Below are 20,172 nucleotides of genomic sequence, written 5' to 3' on the forward strand. Positions count from 1 at the left end.
AAAAAATATTCAGTAATAGAAATTTCCCTGTTCATTGTCTATGCTGTTCAGTTGAGCAATTTCTCTCTTTGTTGCTAAAAGATCTTTTTTTCTTTAAAGGTGGAAGAGAACATTTATATAAATAAAAATTACCTTCATCCCCTAATAACTTTTTGTTTACTTTATAGGCAGCACATTCCCAACAGCTTATAATCAGCTATGAAGATCTCTGGCCTTACAATTCAGGAAGCTGGAGGCTCAGCTTTGCCCCTTCAGTGGCAAAAGAAGGGCTTGTTCCTAATGAATGTCACAAACCATTGTAATACTCAAACACAGAGAGCAGAAGGAAAGAGCACAGTCAACACCTGTTTGTGATTAGTTACTCCCAGATACCACTCTGGGAGCCAACTGTGCCATGACACAACCAGATCAATGAAACAGCCTACACTGGAAGGATAATGCTCCAGCCAGCTTTATGACAGGAACTGATTTCTGCACCATGACACAGAAACCTGACACTGAAGCAGTGCTCCCACAGACACTGTTGACAAGGACACCTTCCTGCACCTGCCAGCAGAACTTCGGTTTGCTAGCAGTGATTCAAATGCTGACATTACTTCCCACAGCATTCCAGATTTCTACAATCCTTTCCCTACATGTACCTGAGGCTGTTGCACCATCTGGTGGCTACTTAGAGGTTTTGTCAGAATTAGAAGTTCACACACTGCTTAAGTTACAGTGCTGGACAGAGAATGATACAACATCAAATCAGTTTTAGTTTGGAAGGAAGCCCAACCATGAAGCTGAGCTCCATCAGCTTTAGGATTCATTTAAACCAGAATCTGTAAGACTGGGCATATCCAAGCTTTTCTCAAATTTTACTTGCAATTACTTGCTCAGTAGGAGAGAAGTTACAAAGCCAACAGCCCTCCTCAAATTACCTCAGGCATGGTTTATGTTTATTCCTATTAAAAAGTAGTGGATACAGAACATCACTAACCACAAGTGAGACCACTGCTAGCACACCCCAAATATAACTTCCAGAAACTGCCACTATTCATGACAAGAAGTTCAGTTCTTGTGGCATCTTTGTCCTCAAGTGGTATAGCAGAAACATCTGGGTTTTTTGAACAGTATAAAAGCAGAGCAGCATACAAGACCAACACAAGATTTGGATAGCTCTTGAGAGCTATGACTAACCAATTATATACTATATGACTAACCACATGAGTAACTGTGGTAAATTGAGCATCTTCCACTTCACCAGCTCCAACGAAAAAGGCTCTACCTGCTCTTCTAGCATTACAGAAAGGAGGAAAAACAGTCACTATTGAATAATCTAGTATAGACTATTTTTCCTACCCTCAGAAGGATAGCAATTCACTTCACCTCCCCAAAGTAACTGACTGTGAAAGATATAGTAAGAAACTCAGGACACTCCTGCCAGCATTAACACAGTTGCCTTAGAAGGTAAATTTGTACCTTTCCTTCGGACAATGAACTCAAATTTAGCTGGCACCAAAGTATCCAGGCTAATGTTAATGGCATTCAGTCCTGCTTCTTTCAGCCGGGGCAGCAGTCTGGTTAAGTTGATCCCATTGGTTGTGACAGCAATGGTTTTCAGCCCTTCTAGTTTGTACAGTTCACCTAGGAAAGAAAAGTAAAAAGAACACTTTAAAAAGTAGTTAAACTAAAAGGTTTAAAGGTTACACAGAAAACCCAAAAGATTTGTGAAACAAAGAAAAACGTAACACTCAACGTGTGAAGAAAATGTGAACACTTAGTGCTTCGGCCTTCTTCCAGTTGTACTGGTTTAAGAGACCAATTTTAGCACATATCCATTTCAAAAAATATGAGAGAACAGTTTATTGCAAGTGAAACTGGTGGTAAAGTTTTGTTTTATTAAAATGCACACTAGTTTTGTTCCTAATTTCTTAAATACCTACTTTATTGTTGAAAGACAGCCCCTGATTTTGTGTACTTTCTTTTCCTCATCCACCTTTGCAAACTGAATTTTATGTTCTGCAATAATAATAAGCAGCAAGCCATCCCTTTCACAACTGACACCTGATCTGTTTATTTAGCAACTTCTATCCTACAATGCTTTACCAAAAACCAGCTCTAACCCAGAGGTAGCTGCCAGCAGAAGTTTAAACTTATGAAAGAAATACCACATGCAGTCCTAACGAAACAGAAAAAGGTCAACATACTAGACTATTACAGAGAATCCAAGGCAACAACATCCAAAGGGACAAAACATTTGCACTTGACAACTGAAATATTTCCATTACCAGTGGTAGCCCGGCCGACTGGAGAGTGCTTACGCAAGACACTAAAAAACGGCTAACAAAAGAAAACAGCATAAGAAGCAGCTAATATCATGAGATTAAGATTTAGAAAAGAAATGCCTCCTCATAAGCCAAATGCAGAAATCCTCAGCATACCAGATCTCCAGAGATCAAGCTTTCAAACCTCCAGTTATCAGTACAATAACAAACAAGAAAAGAAACCCTCATAAACAACTCACAGAAGCAGAGCCACAGCAAAATAATTTACTTTGGTTTTTCCTCCCTCCCTCCCTCCCTCCCTCCCTCCCTCCCTCCCTCATAATCTCCACCCTAATTATTTAAGAAATATTTGAAGAACCCTTACTCTTGAGACAGCTGTAATTACAGCACAAATATTTCATAGTCCCTTCATCCCTCACTATTTTACCTGTATTTATTCAAGTCGATAAGGGCTTTATTTCTGCTTTATCTCATTGCCTAGCTCTTTTCAAAATATTCACGCTAAGCCAAGTCGAGAACACTGGAATGGGTCAAGCTAGGTCACAGCAAAGATGCTGAAGTTTACAGCAGCAGCATTTTGGAACATGATTAGGAGCTCCATAAAGACATGAGGTTGTAGGGAAAGAGCAATCTTTACTAAGAGAGATTATTTTTCCTGACCTTCAGCTCTCAAAGTCCTCCCAAATGACCAAGAATAATCTCTTCCTAGAGGATAAGTGCTAGTGGCTCAATTTTGCCCAAGATTATTTAACATTAGCTATCACTAGCAGCCTAATCTTTGTGAGAGTAAAGGATACATGCTAAAGCCAGAGAAAAGTTTGGAAACATCACTACTTTTATTTATAGCCTCAGAACGCACAAAATGCTCAACCTCAGAATGACTGGGAAAAAAAGTCTAGGTGCCATAGAGGTTTCATTGCTAGAAATGTAAAATATACATTTACAAATATATAAAATATTATAAAATATTATAAATAAATATTTATTATAAATAAATAAAATATACAAAATAAATGCATAAAGGTATTGGATAAAACTAATGTCATTCTGCAGCCTAAAATGGAAAAAAAAATTTAAGAAGCAGTGCTAGTTGATTAGATCACCACAGGCAGCAGCTGATGTCCATGCATCTTTTTCCTCATCAGACAGGGTGAGATACTGGATGAGGCACTGGAAATGAACTAATATGTGGAATCAACTGTAGTAACAAGCTGGACAGTAGACAACTGTAAGAAGTTAGAGATGGAGGCTTAACACTAACACCAACAAGTTAAAAAGGACCAGTGAGAGCACTCTACCAGGTGTAACCTTCACAGGGTCTTGGCTTCTTGGCTTGTTGACCTCTAAAATTAAAAGGGATTAAAGAGACTTCATAACTTTGTAACTCTATTTTTACCTGTATTAAATCTGTTTGCTGACCTTTGGTCACTGCCTTATCACCAATCGGCACAAGCAAAGGCAACTGACAAAAACTACCAAGTAGAAAAGGAAACAGAACAGATGCTCTAAGTCCACAGCATGAAGCTAAAACTTTTATGTCAAGCTTGAGCCATGAAATAAACCAATTTACATTTATGTTTTCCTTTAGGATATGGAGCCTCTTCTTAAATAGACAATTTTCTTACATAGTCTCCTCCAATCACTTCCTTAACTGCACTTCTCCCGACTGACTCCAGAAAAGGTATGCGTGCTTCCTAACACATGAACTAAGTCTATCCTACACCACTTCACTCTTGAAATGGGTATAAAAAGTTGCTATGAAAAGGCATCCAATATTCCACCCTCCACCCCATGGAAAATTATTTCATCAGTGCAGATGTGTACTCCCCAGACTACTAATAACAAATAGCTCTCAGAGAGTTTATATCCGATGCTTATTTAAACTTTGAGTACCTCAGAGGGGATGGATTCTATATTCCCCTATCAGCTGCTTCAGAAAAGTCTCAAACATATGTTTTCACCAGTCCCCAGGACATAATTTAGCTTTCAGCAAGTGTTAGATGCTGACTCACAGTTTATGTACGTTCATCTGTTAAAAGATTTTAAATAAAGAACTGTAGCAGGCCTCTGAATAGCACAGTCTCCTACAGTAGCTTCAAATTGTATCTGTTCATTGAAACAACTAAAAAACTTGAATTTATGTCTTAAAAAATTTGGAAGCAGAAATCCAGCATTAACATTTTTGAGCTTTACTCACAAGAGTAAAGGTATTTCACAGATCATTTATAGTTTGGAGAAAGACTTGCTGCAAGTAAACCTAACTTAAACCCCAACCCAATTCAGCATGAGCAATATTGTAGGCAGCTTCTCCAAAACCATCTAGAAAACCAGACTAACTCTATCCCAGACCAAACCAGTACATTGTGCTGGCTTCAATAAAGATGCTGTACTCAAATTCTGCAGAAGACATTTTAGGGCTTGATTTTCCCTCAATGAGTTTTCCCACAGTTATTACATTGATATATTTACTTTTGAGTCTCATCTAGATCCTGGACTGGGGCACCATAGGGTAACACCAAAGTCTGAGAAGACAGAAAGTGTTTGTAGACCTAATTCAACAATTTTCAACAGCCTTAAAAAAACCCAGCCAGACTAATACAAATCCACAACAGAATGAACTAATACAACATGACAAACATCTTGACATCCCTTACCTTCACCCCAAGAGCACTATTGTTATCCACTAAAATGATCACTATGAATCTGTCAAAGTTCAGCTGTGAACAGGAACACAGGCGGAATAATGAAAATCCAGTGGTTCAAAAAGATCCATTTCTTCCTTTCAAGCACAAAAATAAACCTTTGAGAATTCTATCATTGGAGTAAACCAAAACAAAAAGATGTCTATCCTTCCATTACCAATACTTCTGGATTGCAGCAATACAATAATGATTTTGCAGTGACCTGACTACTCTACTTAGACTATCAACATCATAAGAGCTGTGTTAAGTCAGCAGCTACCACTGATAAATAAAAAAGGTGCCTACAATACAGAAAGAAAGAAAGCTCTGCACTGAACTGATGACATGGTTGGTTTCGACTCGTTTTCATGCCAATATTATGTGCTGAACTGCAAAGCTTTGTTGTATTTTAAATTGCAACCTAATTTATAAATCTAGTTCCCTTTTACAGGAGCCAATAATTATACCTATTATCATTAGAAAGAATCTATTATCTTGAAAGAAACATGTCTCTTGAAAGGCATATAGCTTCCTCAGCACTAAAACCACCCCAAACCCATCATGCATGGGCAAAATGTTCTAGACAATGGTATTTCAGAATTCTAAAAAGTTAGTGCAGTTTCAGAATTCACAATCCAAGTTCAAGAAGACACACTCCAGCTCACTCCAGTCACACCTTTTCCAGCTATGAACAGGTCAATTCTACAAATAATAGCTCTGCTGCTTCCTTTAGAAGGTCATCTTCTTTGGAAAAGGTCTTCCATCCGAATCCTGAACAAAACTGAGCAGAGGCAGGGAATACTTTCTGCATAAAAGCTCACTGCATTGGTAGGCAATTTTTCTTCTTTCAAGACTTTCTTCTTCCACATAAACCTTTTTTTATCTTCAGTACTTAGAAGAGTGTATGCCCAGAAATAGACAAGTTCAGTTGTCTACAATACACCAAAGTGCACCCACCTACACAGCCTTAATCTGATTCATTGCCACTACACAAATCTACTTCAAGATATGAGACTTTGGACAGAGCAAAAAGCACTAACCTCAAGAAAGAGGTCATTTAACACAATACCAATTAAAGCAAACAGACTTCTAAAATTTACCCAGTAATTTACCCTCCATTGAAGTAACAGTCTTCATCAATAAGTTTAAAAACAGGTTTTTCCACCATTCCTTATTAAACACAAGCAAGTGACATCTGTTATCACGGCAGCAAAACAAAACCACCAAAAAACCACACTCCTAAAAAATCAAAGAGAAAGCTTGTTTTGTAAGCACATATCACTTGTTCCTCCTCACTGAGGACCCGGTCATATAAGTTCTTGATTTTTCACCATCAGGCTGCATTATTGCAAGCTACTGTAGTAGATGTTGAATATAAAAACAATGCTAAGTTCAGCTGGTATAATACAAAGACACGTAAGCTCCGTCCAAGCAACAGAGCAGAACTGGAAAGCTTCTGAAAGGCATCTTGCATTCACAATGTTGGGAAAAAACACCACAGTAAATGTGTAATTATTCTTCCAGTAGCCAGACTGTGTCAGTGGATAGCTGTAAGAGCAATTCTTGCATCAACGTGTACCAAGTCACTCTGAAACACTCTGTACTGATTTGGGACTCACCCACAATATCCACCACATCAGGACGGATAAGTGGTTCTCCACCTGTCAGTCGGATCTTGTCCACACCTTCTTTCACAAACAGTCTGGCTAAGGTGATAATCTCCTGGGCAGTTAGGAGCTCTGATTTCGGAGTCAGCTGAACACCTTCCTCAGGCATACAGTACTGACCTGAAACAAAGGTTACAGAAATACATGAGGCAAAAAATAACCTGCAACAATTAATCTAATATTGATGGGCAAAATGCACCAAGGGCAGCTGTCTTTAATGCATGCCAAATGACACCAACTGTGCAAAAATTTTACAATCTTCTAACAGTTTCGTGGTTTACTTCAGAGGAAAACCCAAGACTAATTTGATGTGCCTCAAAATTACAATGGATCCACTCTGAAGAAAATGACCTCACTTCTATCTAAACTGCATTCAAGCAGAGACACCAAGTTCAAGGCGCAAGCACTGGGATATTTCACCAGACTTTGCAGACGTAATTGTGGGAATGCCTAGGTATGAGCTCTCCTGCTTTTGGAGACTTTGGACACACAGGCATCATTATCTAAACCACGCCAAGTCTGATAAAAGATCTGTCACTTCCACCTGTCTCTGGTAGATCCCTAGGCTTGCTCCAGGTTTCCCACCCCACCAGTAGCTCAGCCCCAATTAGCCTCTATCTGTCATTTATTGTTACTTTGTGAAGACAAGAAGCAGCACAGGGCCAACACAGCAATAATACCTTAACCCAAACCTTGGCTTTTGTAAAATATGTGCAGGAGTTTTGTGCAAGGAAAGAGCAGACACTTACACCTGAGGTTGCACTTCTCAGTCAACGAAATTCGCAAGTAATTATGCTGCCGCCCAAAGCTGTCCATCAAAAAAGCAGAGAATGGAGCAGCATGTTCTAGCACAAAGCGTTCTCTTCCTGAGCTTTGTAATTCCTGCAACAAAAACAAGCAAGTGTCAAATATTTGAACAGTTACCCTGTCAACTTGCTGTATAAATATCAACTTTGAACTCAACTGATAATTATTATTCCATTCTTCCCACATAGACAGCTGCCCAAGGAAAACCATTGTCAAAAGTGGCCATTTATTAAGTTTCACACCCTACCTTAATCCATTTCTACAATTTTCCCTGTCTTTGCCATAGGTGCTTCAGGCTTTTTTTTTGTGCAGAATAGAAGGTGGTTTTGTTCAACTGCCTGTCATTTCCCAGAATCAATGATCCAGGATCACCTGTGCTCACTACAGCCCTTGGGTAAATGAAATTATTGAGTAGAGGCCCTTCCTGCACTTCAGCACAAGAAAACCTGAAGTTGATTAAACACTGCATCTCTGCCTGTGTTGCTACCATATCCCATGTGCAATATTAACATCTTTTTAACAGCAAAACTGAATTATTGCTATATACAATTATGTTTCCTGACACTTGTCTTAATTTCCAATGAAGGCTTCCTGCCTAAAACCATGTAACAGAACACATCCAAAAGGCTTGTCTCAGTTAAGAGATGACATATAATGCAGGGCATCATGGAACTGGAAGAGAAGTGTGTGATTTCTGAACACCCGTTCAAGCTGAATAAAAAAGATCAGAATTTTAAAAATTTCTTTATTAACTGTCATGAAGTGAATATTACAAGTGATTTCTACTTAGAAATTTGGGTTTTTTTTAAAGCACAATGTAATACATTCTAGAGCAGCACAATTTTTAGGAAGTATGAGTATTTGCCCTCTACAATGAGGGCATAAGAAGGATGAGGAACTGCTGGAGCAAGACCAGATGAAGCCACAAAGCTGCTCAGATGGCTGGAGCTCCTCTCCTAAGAAAACAGGCTGAGAGAACTGGATCTGTTCAGCCTGGGGAGGAGATAGCTTTGGGGAGACATTATCACTTTCCAGTACCTAAAGGGGACTACAGGAGAGCTGAAGAGGGACTTCTTACAAGGGTCTGTAGTGATAGGGCAAAGGGGAATGGTTTTAAATTGAAAAAGAGTAGATTTAGATATTAGAAAGAAATTCTTCACTGTGAGGGTGGTGAGGCACTGAAACAGGCTTCCCAGAGAAGTTGTGGATGCCCATCCCTGGAAGTATTGGATGGGCTTTGAGCCAGCTGGTCTAGTGCAAGGCATCCCATGGGAGGGGGTTGGAACTAGATGATCTTAAAGGCCCCTTCCAACCCCAACCATTCTAGGCTCTTATGATCGCATTAGGTATCAAATATCCCAAATAGCAGCTGCAAACAAATACAGTTCAGTTTATACCAAGTAACTTAAAAATATCAGTACCATCAATGCCAGAAAGGTTAATTATAGCAAGGTCTAAATGCAGGAAGTCTCATTGCCTTTAGCCCATGACTTTCCAATTACAATCTTATAGCTCTCTTTTTCTGTACCTGTAAAGCACAACTGAAACCACTCTGCTACTTTCAGAAAATATTTTGGTACCTCAAGTGAAACTTACAGTAACTGAATAAACTCTTATCACAGTACTGCAGAAAAGCAAGAGTTCACCAACTTACTTTTATCAGCTGGTGGATACTTGCTTCAGGCACTACATACAAACATCCAAAACCCAACATAATTCAAACTCTGCTAAGTATTTTCACCTACTACATCAGAATTAAATTAACATTTTATGGGAGGTCAATTTGGTAAGTCATGAATGAGGCCAGCTGCCTAGCATCACTAAATAAACCAGAGAAAACAAAATAATTAAGGGAACCACCTTCACTGGGTCCTCGTTAGTTAACCACATACACACATTTAACAATCAGTGAATTTCAAATCTAGTGAAAAGGCACATGTCAGTGAATTTCACATCTAGTGAAAAGGCACATACAAAACCATTTCCTGTATATGTGGTGTTCACAAAGTTTGTGCGTGTGTGCATGTGTGAATCAGCTGCAGCATTGTGCCTCAAGTTAAAATTGTGCTGATTAGTCTCAATAGGCTGCAGCAGGCAAGGACTAAATAAAGTTTTGACATGAATTTAAGATGCAGAATTAGGAACCAAACAAAATGACACATTAGTGCATATTTAAACTGTTTATCTAAGCTAAAGTCATGAGTCACATCCAGTGAAAAACAGATGGGAAATCTCCAGACATACCAAAATCAGAATGTACAGGATGATGCCAAGGGACCGGGCAGGAACACACATAGCCACAGCCATCAGCTCCCTGGCTCTGGTTATCAGTAGTGACCAACGGAGCTAGTCCTGCACAGGATTTCCCTACAGCCCTTGCAAGGAATCTAGAAATGACCAGCTAAAACAGTGAACCACCCAGGTATGCTTCTCAAAACATTTTATTGTGAAAACATTTGTAAGAAACATTTGTGGGTGAGTGGAAGCCATAGAGGACCCTCAGTGATCAAATCATCCAGACAGCAAAGGTTATCTGGGGAGAGACCCAACTTCAGCCACCAGCAGCCGCAGCAATTTTGTTTCCAGCTGCGCTAACACCAGGCTCCTGCTAAACTTACAAGCAGGAGTAGTCATTCTTGGTAGCACAATCTTTTCCCTAACCTTTAAACAATCCACTATACTTGATCCAAACAGCTTTGTGGTAAGATAAGAAGACCTTACTCTAAGAATATCCATAGCAGTGAGGAGCTAGAGGAGACAAGGGAGATACAAAGTGGCTGTTTCAAAGCCCAGAAAACATCTGTTTACCCCTGATAAAACCGCAGTAGTAGTTTCCAAGAAATTGCTTTACTGCCGGAAGAAAGCAATGCCTTTCAGTTTCAGGGGCTGCAACAGCAGAGGCGTACGGGGTGCAAGGCCAGCCCTGCCCAGACTTGGCCTTCCCTTCCTGGCAACATCAGAAGTGTAATTGGCAACCACTCTGCAGCCACACCCACTGCTCACACACTTCAGCTCCCCTTCCTGCAGCATTCTGAACAACTCATCTGGTTTTTAAACTCCCTGGGAAAATGCTCCAGCCTAGGGGTGTGTGGGTAGCGGTAGAGCTCTGCACAGCTTTAGGTTACCAAAAAAATCCTAAGTTGGGAGTCCCTTGTTTTGATAGAAATGCTGGCTCTGTTCCACTTACTGAAAGTAAGTGTTTCTCCAAATACAAGCCAGGTTAACTCAAAGAGTCCAGGTAAATATCCAAACTTCATTTCTTCATCTTCCTCAGTCAGAAAATTCAACCCTGAACAGACTAAATCTAAGGATATTTTAAATCTGCCAAACTCAGAAAAAACTCAACACAAAAAAGTGGGTTTTTTTCTTGAAAACTATGCTGCTTTCTGGCCTGGCTGGATATTTGATGTTCTCCTTCTATTATTTTGGAAAGGTATTCACATTTGAGAGGGAAAGCACTCCCAAGTTTATTAAAATTATCTGAGCCACTCTTGTGGGAGCCCTCCTCTCCTGTTTCTTTCCCACCAATGCTTTTTTGCATCTTTTTCAGGATTGGGCTTCCTTACCACTCCACTTGAAGACAGAATAGTACAAACCTCCCACCTCCCAGTTTTAGAGTGTGCATTACAGGCAGGGAAAGAAGGGAAAAGTTGTTCTCCCTGGAAGAAAGGCAGGGGCAAATGAGGGACAGTTTAATGCTTTTATGCAATGAAAGACAAAACTGCATACTTTTAAAGACAGTAAAATGCTTAAAATAATTTCCTGTTTTCAGGAAAGAGCCCCCACTGGAGTGGGGACACAGGAGACCAGTTCTGTTGCTGGTCTGTCATCCATCTTCATGGCTGCTATAGGTAAAGTAGCTAAACTAAGAGGAACAACACTGCCCTTCATTAATTACTCTAAAGTGAACTGTACAGAAGCAGCATTAAAAGAACAGGCACTCAGCAAAGATTGGTCTCAATAAAGTTAAAAGTTTCTATTGGAAATAACTAACTCTTGCTGCAAAGTAGCGTGTTTTAGAACGGCAAAAAGAAAAATGTTTTACACAGCTACTAGAACTTATTTCCATCATTTTCTTGTTGTATACAGAAATGGGTTTGTCTGGGAGGGAAGAATGACAGGAGGTGGAATTTTTAAGCTATTCAGTTTATGACCAGTTAGATTTCAGCACAGAGGAATTAGGAGATACCCATAAGCCATAATAGCTGATACCCATCAGCCTGAACTCCAGCAGAGGTGGATCCTGTACTACCAAAACTGCTACTGCACCCAGCACCAGCTCCTATTTTTATCAATACCATAGAAAAGGCCAGTTATCAAGGATGAGAACTCAGCTGCCTTCCTGGTAACTCAGAACAAGGATGAAGCATTCCCTCAGGTTGTTGCGTAAGTAGGATTCTCCAAAGGGGAAGAATAGGTTGAGGTTGAACCTTGTCACTTGCAGCCTTTGTGAGAGTTACTGGAACAGGAAGAAAGCAAAAGCCTGCTACAGTTTCCAGGCTACAGGAAAAAGGTTATTCAATTTCCTGAAGTAGGAAAAGGTAGATGGTTGCTGGTATTTTAACATATCAATGCCCAATTAGATAGCTTTTTCACTCAAAAGGAATGTCTATAACCCACAAGTCCCCAGTCCCCTCTCTCCATAGTTGACAGGAGACACTTCTGCACATGGGAGGAATATGCCCTGTCACACAGTGTACTTTATCTGATCCATGAAAAAAACCCAGGTTCATTCTCTGGGCTGTCAATCACATGTTCTATACTAGTACTGAAAGAATGAGAGTTTAGATGACTGCACCTAGCAGCTATATTTTGACAAGCTGTCAACCCTTCAGACCTGACAAGTCACCTGTGATTTCCAGGAGAACTATTTTAACAATGCAGCAAAATTGGAAGCTGTCAGCAGAGGTATTAATAACTACCAGGAACACCCACAAACTGACAGATGCTAGAAAGGCTCAGTTAAATACAAGCGGGCAGACAACAGAATTCTTACCTACTAATCAAGCTGAAGATCCTTACTATACTCTTCCACCTTCACTTCATCCCCAGTGATATTTGTGCACTCTAAAGCTTGCAAAGAGTTCTGCATAGACCTCAGGGACTACCACAACCTGTGTACCCATGACACTGTTAATGCTCTTCCTGTATCCACTGGCTCTTCAAGCTCCTGCAATCCCAATGGGTTTGTGCACAGCACTGCTGTCCCAGTGTAGCACCTAACACTGCTGCAGTGTCACAGACACAGCTCAGCAAGAGCTCTTCTCTTTCACTCCTCACCTTTAGCATCTTAGTCTGTAGGGAAGCGGTGACATAATGTCCTTGGTTCAACCTGGAAATCAGACAACCGCAGAGGCTGAACTGGGTCTAAGTAGGCCAAGTGCCAGAATGAGGTCTGAGCTGAGAAGTCCAAGACAAATGTTTTTGTGAGGGCTCAGCAGCTGCTGCCCAACAGCTGACCCCAAACAGCAGGCTACACTTGCGGGTACTGGCACGGAGAGCACTGCCCAGGGACTGCCACTGGCTGCCCACAAACAGAGCAACAGCACACAGAGTGTTTCAGACACGACTGGCCGAGAATTAGGGCCATGTGAGGTCTTTCTGGGCAAGCTGGACTCTCCACTTTATCCCAGCAGTGAAGGCTTCATTGTGGCCACAGAAATTTTCAGGTGTTTATATCTGGATTACAGGCTCTACAAGAACAGATGAAGAAAGATTAAGTGAAACTTTGTATCAAGACCCTTACTGGACATGATACATCTAGAGCAGAATTTAAAAAAAAACATGCTGATTTCCAGTTCTGTAGTAGAAATAGGTCATCCTACCTGATCATTTTAGTTCAAGAATAGACTCTGGACATATATTATCATGGGTACAAGATGGCAGGATGGCCTCAAACTTTGTTAACTGTGAACTAGTCAAGAAAAATCCAAAGAAATGCTCGCACACAACAGAACAACTGTGAAAATGCTGCTTTCAGAGTGCCTGTAGCTTCATGCCTTGTTCTAGTCTTAGAAAAAGGAACTCCACTCTGCGCACACCTCCGAGACTGACAACTGTATCTCAAAAACCAAGATTCAAACAAGTAAATCGTTCACCACACAGCACTGGTACAACAGCTGTACTGAGCCCACTGTTTGCAACCCAACCAGAAGACTTTGAATGGATGGCCTTGGACACAGCCTCCCAATTGTCTCCTGAACTGCCCGAGTTCTTCCTTCCATAGCTGGAATGACCATTTTAAAGGGGACTGAAATATAGTCTACTGCTCTCTTCTCCCCTTTGCACACACCTCCTCCCCAAAACCTCAGGAAACTAAACAGAACCCACGAATACTTGCAGCTCCAGCACAGGAAACAGTCAAGCAGTATTCACAACTGTTTTGAATGTTTGAATATTCTCTCATTTGAAAGCACATTTCACTGTCCCCTATGGCTGTAACGCTAATTACTTCTCTCTACAGATGAATCCCAGGAGAAACTGAGAACAGAAAGGAGCAATGAGTGTATTATCACTGTATAGTTGCTAAGTCTGCAGTGCCTGTTTTTTACACTAGCTCATTTCTCAAGCCCTGCAGGATATGAGCCAGTGCCCTGGCACACTTCTAATATTTACTGTACCACAAATGGGTATCGCCCAGCCCATTCTTCCAGGTACCACGGCTTTTTGCCCCTAAGGGACTTTCAGACAGATGTTGTAATTAAGCTCCCTCAAAACTGTTCCTGAATGTTTGGTACAGCTACCCGATGTAAAGAAAATAGTGAAAAGTAATTCTGACCCGAATTTATAAAAATGTTTATGGCCTAGGAAAACAACCAAACAAAACAAACTCAATAACCTTTCTAGTTTTCGGAGTCAAGTAAGCATTCAATAAAGCAACGCACAAATGCATTTGGTTTCCTCTAAGTAAGTAAGTGGCAGTAAATGCATTCAATTCTGGCGACACGGCGTCTGTCACTAGTAGCTTTAGCTTATTTTCTGTTTGTTGAAGCCAGCCATGCAATTGCAAGTAACTCAATAAATCATGTTCCAGCTGGGATTGCTCTGCGTGCCATGCCCTATTTCTGCTAGACAGTTACTGCATCTAGACTTTCCGTGTAGCTTTTTCTTCTGAAAAACAAGAGACACCAAGAGACCGAATCCACCCGAGGGACCAAAAGTTAAACCGGGAGAAGCTGTATCAGGGCAACTCCAGAGTTGACTTCACGCCAGTACCAGCACAAACAGGTTCAGTGCGAAGTTCGTATGACCATCAGAGCACAACCACTGAAAGCTGCCAAACCACTCGGGTTTTGACCCAGGCTGATCAAAGAGTGTTGTGTAATCTCTCCTTTGGCTGGGCAGGAGCACAGGACCAGTTCGGTCCATCAGACTGGGTGTCCCACGTATTTCCTAAGTAAGGGTGACATTTCAACAAATGAAGGATACACAGCATTCTGTATTACTACACGTTTTGTTGACTCTTACCTCCCCCCTATACACAATCAGGTCATGTTCACCGCACAAACTACTGGTCGGTCCAGTACCTTGCAAAATTCTATAGACAGGTTGCATTTCTCGGGAACGCGCCGGCAGCCTCCGCCCGCGGTGCCCGAGACCCCTGCTCACCCCGCCGGGCGCTGCCACGGTTACCAGAGAGCCCCTCCACGAAACACATCTTCCCAGGGACGAGGCACCGGCCCGCCACTCAAACTCCCAAACGCGACCCCCGGCGACACGGCACGGCGCGGCACGGCTCGGCACGGCACGGCTCGGCACGACACGGCACGGCGCGGAACGGCTCGGCACGGCACGCTCACCTCCCCCGCGCCCCCCGTCCGCACCGCGGCCCCCGGGCCCGCCTCACCTGCGCGGCGGCCGAGGCGGCCCTGGCGCGCACCCCGCTGCTGCTGCAGGCGCGGCGCGAGGCCGCCCCGCGCGCCCCCCGCAGGAGCCGCCCCCACCGCGACGCCCCCGCCGCCGCCGCCATGCGGCTCCCCTGCCCCAGCGCACGGGGGGCGCTGCCACCGCCGCCGGCTCCGCGCCGTCACGCGGGGAGGGCGGAGGGGGGGCAGCCAATCGGAGCGGCGGCCGGCGGCCGGTGCCGTGCTGCACGCCGGGAGTTGTAGTTCGCTCCCCTCAGGCGAGCTGGCCAAGGGAAGGGGGGAGGTTTCTCGCAAGGTCCCTCGGCACCGCTGGGTGCTCCCAGGGCAGCGGTACCGGGCAATTCACAGAATCACGAAATATCCTAAGTTGAAAGCGACCCACAAGGATCATCGAGTTAATTGTTAGCCCTGCATAGGATCATCCCCAATAGTCACCCCATGTGCCCAAGAGTATAGCCTCTAGAATTCAGACAGGCTTGGTGCCATGACCACCTCCCTGGGGAGCCTGCTCCAGGGCCCAACCACCCTGGATATTTTCCTAATATCCAGCCTAAACCTCCCCTGACACAGTTTAATGCCATTCCCTCAAGGTCTGTCACTGGTCACCAGAGAAGAGATCCGTGTCTGCCCGGCCTCCCTGCCTCCCCTCACGAGGAAGGTGATGAGGTCTCCCCTCAGTCTCCTCCAGGCTGATCAGACCAAGTGGCCTCAGCCACTCATCATACAGTTTCCCTTCAAAGGCCTGTCACCATCTGTGGCAGTTTCACTTCCCTAAATTCCTCCGGGAATGCAAAACCAGGACACCATCTTTGTTGGTGACCCAAGCCCCATGTCCCTCAGCAGCAAGGGCAAAACCTACATTGACAGCCTTTGCTCTCTGCCTTTCCCCACCCTCACGCCAGCCCTCCAGAAGCCATGTGTGGAGCCTGAGCTCTGACTGCTGGCTGCCTCCAATGGAAACACATGCATTGAAGGGCATGCATGAGAGATAGGTATCCCAGCAAGGCTGCCAGAGGATGGAAATCATGAATATCATTAGTTGGGGAACATCTGTGGTGGAGACAACTCCTCTAGTCAGCACCAGTCTCAAGTAAAATCTGTACAACCTTGTCAGAAGATAGGCACAGTGACTAAGTGAAGCATAATGGATCTTACAGAGCATAAGAAAGCAATATTTCAGTTTTCCTGCCTTATGTAGTTTTTCCCATGCTCTCAGTGTTTCACAGACAAGGGGCTCATGATGAAAAGTCCAGTACCCTGATGTCCATCTCCAGGTGAGGGTCTGCAATGTTTGCCCATTGCCAAGCTGAACTGGAACCACTTGTTCTGAACATACTTTACACCTCAAAGGAGTGGTTGGCAGGGTGCCCAAATTTTCCCTGGATCACCTTCCCTGAATCATGTCAGCTATTCTTCCAAAAGACATGTGATCCCCTGAATGACTTTTATTGCTCTCAGACTTGGAACTGTGCAGCTGTTAAGTGTTAAACTCACAATTTTACACATCATGCTACTGCATGATCACACTTCCATTCTAAAAGAATTTTGTTTTCCATTACAAAATTGCTGTGTCAGGGGTACTTAATTTGCAGCTACCGATTAAAAACACATTAGCAATTCTCTGCACAGTCTTAATCCTTTAGTGTTTGACCTGTGCATTACTTGTTGATGTTTGAGTAACTATTGCTTGTGTCAGCCATTATTTCCAGACAAAATTATGTGTGCTGGTACAGGTTCAATTGTTTAGTCAGGTTATAGTTAAATCTTTGCTCTGTAGTAAAACCCTTTCTGCTGTCCAATTCACTCTAGACTTTAGACTTTATTCAGTATTTAGACTGGTTACAGACTAACTTAATACCGTATTACTATTTTTTCCTACCCAAAGTTTAAGCCATTTGAAAAGAAATACAGACTTGACTGATCTAAAATGTGGCTAAATATCCAGTCTGAAGCCATGTCCACCAGTATGATGTCAAGGTAACATATGCACAGACCAAAACAGTAGACAAAATATTGGTTCAAATTATAATTTTCAAAAGGTGCAGAAACAAGTTTGATGTTGACATTTACAGTAGCTTTATGAAGCGTCACTTCTCCCTGTAGAACTAGAATAACTGTAATTAAAGGATTTTCTGGATTTACTTGAAGAGCAAGTGATAATGACAGTTGAAATACAGAAGGCACTTTAGCTTCATATTAAATGTAATAATTGTTCAATTCAGTGAACTACTCAGTTGCAAAAGAGGTTTAATTAGATGTGCAATGAATAAAGATGAAAATTTGTTATAAACTCATCAAGAGAAAAAAAATATTGCTTGCTTCATCAGAATCTGCAGTCTAGTTGAATATGGTGATGCTCAGCATATCTGGAAAGTTAAGAAATTAATTGTCTTTGCATACTTGAAACCTTGTATTTTTTTCTGTTTTCAGGTTGTACAAATATAGACATGTTTCATTAAACCAGCATAAAATTAGCTTTTATACCTCCAAAGGCAAACTTTTACTCTCAGGAATATCTACTGCTGGTTTTCAGAAACACTTGCTCAGCATTAAATGAAGCCATGAAGTAAGTGTAATGAAGTAAGAACGTCTGCATAAGACATGATTTCATTTCACTTCACTGGTGCGCTGTCATGTCGTGTCATGTAATGTTGTGCCATGCCATGTCACAGGTCACGAAGAGTAAGCACCAGAGACAGCAGCTGGAAGTTTGATTTCCTTGCTTTTTTCAGCAGCTATCCAAAGGACTGGTAGTCAGAATATTATTAAGGGTTTGAGGTTCGTGTATCTACTCCAAGGTGCTGCGTGTTGTCACACCCTTCCGTTGTAACCAAAGTTGGGTGTGACATTCTATCCGGGCAAGATAATGCCTGTCTGCTTCTAACTGCAGAGACCACTCTAGTGAGGCTCGAGACATTTGGGCAAAGCAAACCCTTGCCTCTGGTGTGTCAGTTGTCTTCTAGACATCATGAAGACATTCACTTGTCTTTGACACAAGGTAATTATTTATCACAAATTCCAAAGAAAGATATTTCCTACTCTTCCTGCTGCTGCCTTCTTTCTGACTTCCAGGGGTCCTAGATTAGCCCTGTTTTATTTACCTGCTTATTTGTTTCAAGATGTTGCTGAATTCACACTTAATACCTAAGGGGTGGGTCTCTCTCGGCACTCCTACACATCCAGGCAATAGCTAACTTTCCCCAAAAGGCTCTGCACTGTGCTGTTTGTAAAGGTCTGTGTGCCTGCCAAGGGGTGTTAAACCCACACGGGCAATTGAAGGGCAGAGTCCTGTTCATATCCTCTGGGAGTGTATACCAAAACAATATAAAAATGCAAAGTACTGGACTACTTCCAGTGTTATTCATGCTTCAAATAAGCACTGAACAAAGTTTTAGAGATATGTTACTAATAAAATAATAATGACTCAAAAGTCTCAAGAGAGAGGTCAAGCTGTGAGCTGGATGCATCTGCCACACTGAATCACAACTGCCTTATTGTAGAAACAAGACATCCATCAAGAGTTACTCAACACCTTTCTGAAACTTTGGGCCACATGCCTGAACAGAAACCAGGGCAAAGTAGAAGACCTGATCCTGTCCTCACGTGGAGCTGGAACACAGTCAGGACTCGTGCTGTGACTGCAGTTAGGAAAGACTGCATGAGTGTAAGCCAAGGGAAAGCCTCCATATCCAGCTTCCTGCAAACTGAGCATGAAATAACAAAACTTGCAAAACATATTCACTGTTTTGTCTATCTCTTGCAAGAGCAGAACAGCAGAACATATCCTTCTCCACATTTGTTGCTTGTGAACAGCATAGGCCCTTCTTAAAAGAAACTACTACCAAGAGATTCACTGTCAAACTTCAGGGCACATGTGAGGTACAAATGACTACCTTAGAATGTCTCACTGTTGCTCAGGATCATCATTACAGTTCAAAGCAAACCACTGCATAATTCTTGTCTATGCTTAGAAATCCTAGGGAGCTGATACAGCAGAGGCTTCTGTTTGCTTTCCTCATTACGTGCAAAGTGGAGTGAGAGCCTTCCTAGTGTTTCCTCCTGGTAGCTGACACAAAATAACATCTGCAGTTCTCTAGAACATGCTGCTTCCATGCTTCCATGGAATTAAAAAGCATGTGTTGCAAAGCACACAGACTTACAAACAGGGATTTGGTAAATACCACTGCCAAGGCTGCCACAAAAACAGATGCACTTGCACAGATGCAGAAGAAATCAGAACAAATTGGTCTGAAAATAATTTGTATGAAACCAACCATGCTGGTTAGCAAATATATGTCAATGCTGTCTTCTCCTTTTCCTCCTTACCGTCCATGTGCTGGAGAAACCCTCTCTTCCCTCATCTTACTACCCTCCTCCTTTGCTGCATTTCCTTTGACATCATTAATCTTTTCTGCTCACAATCATGAGAAAAGAAAAACTGGAAATTTAATATTGCTAAACCTAGTGTTGAAATTGTTTGCATTCTCTGTTTGAACAGTATTTGGTGGTGTCCAGAGTAAAGGTCTGTATAATATTAAGAAATCCAACAGATCCTACACATTAAAGCAAAGAATATGTTTACTCTTCCATGATTTTGCAAAGCCACACAACAAGGGGATTAAGGGAATTAAGAAATGTATAAAAAGCAGAGGTTGATATAATTAGAAAAGGAGAAAAAAGGAAGGAAGAAAAGAAGGGCAAAAAGGGAGAAAAGGAAAGAGGAAGAGAGAGGAAGGAAGGGAGGGAGGGAGGGAGGAAGGGAGGGAAAGATTTTTGAGAGAGAGGGAAGGAGGGGGGAGGGAGAGGGAGAGGGAGAGAGAGAGGAAAGGAGGAAGGAAAGGATTTTTGATGTGAGTTTGACCTTATCATTTATGCATGACCATAC

The 20,172-nt window shown here is 42.2% G+C and overlaps 1 protein-coding gene across 4 annotated transcripts in view; it reads right to left on the bottom strand.

The window, feature by feature from the left end:
* The window catches only part of MOCS1 (molybdenum cofactor synthesis 1), a 30,137-nt gene extending 14,711 nt beyond the window's left edge, over positions 1–15,426 (bottom strand). The window contains exons 1-5 of one of the 4 annotated variants that reach the window (XM_077175813.1): positions 15,269–15,406; positions 14,638–14,814; positions 7,365–7,497; positions 6,568–6,735; positions 1,462–1,626 (exon numbers count right to left, since the gene is read on the bottom strand). In XM_077175813.1, coding sequence (XP_077031928.1) covers positions 1,462–1,626; positions 6,568–6,735; positions 7,365–7,497; positions 14,638–14,814; positions 15,269–15,391 — 766 coding nt within the window. In that variant the 5' untranslated portion in view covers positions 15,392–15,406. Of the gene's footprint in view, positions 1–1,461; positions 1,627–6,567; positions 6,736–7,364; positions 7,498–12,702; positions 14,229–14,637; positions 14,815–14,889; positions 15,018–15,268 lie in introns of those variants that run through there. The other 3 variants (XM_054629399.2, XM_054629400.2, XM_054629403.2) reach the window with 3 other exon arrangements.
* Positions 15,427–20,172: the final 4,746 nt, after the last annotated feature.

The sequence above is a fragment of the Agelaius phoeniceus genome, chromosome 3, assembly GCF_051311805.1.
Source record: "Agelaius phoeniceus isolate bAgePho1 chromosome 3, bAgePho1.hap1, whole genome shotgun sequence".
NCBI lineage: Eukaryota > Metazoa > Chordata > Aves > Passeriformes > Icteridae > Agelaius > Agelaius phoeniceus.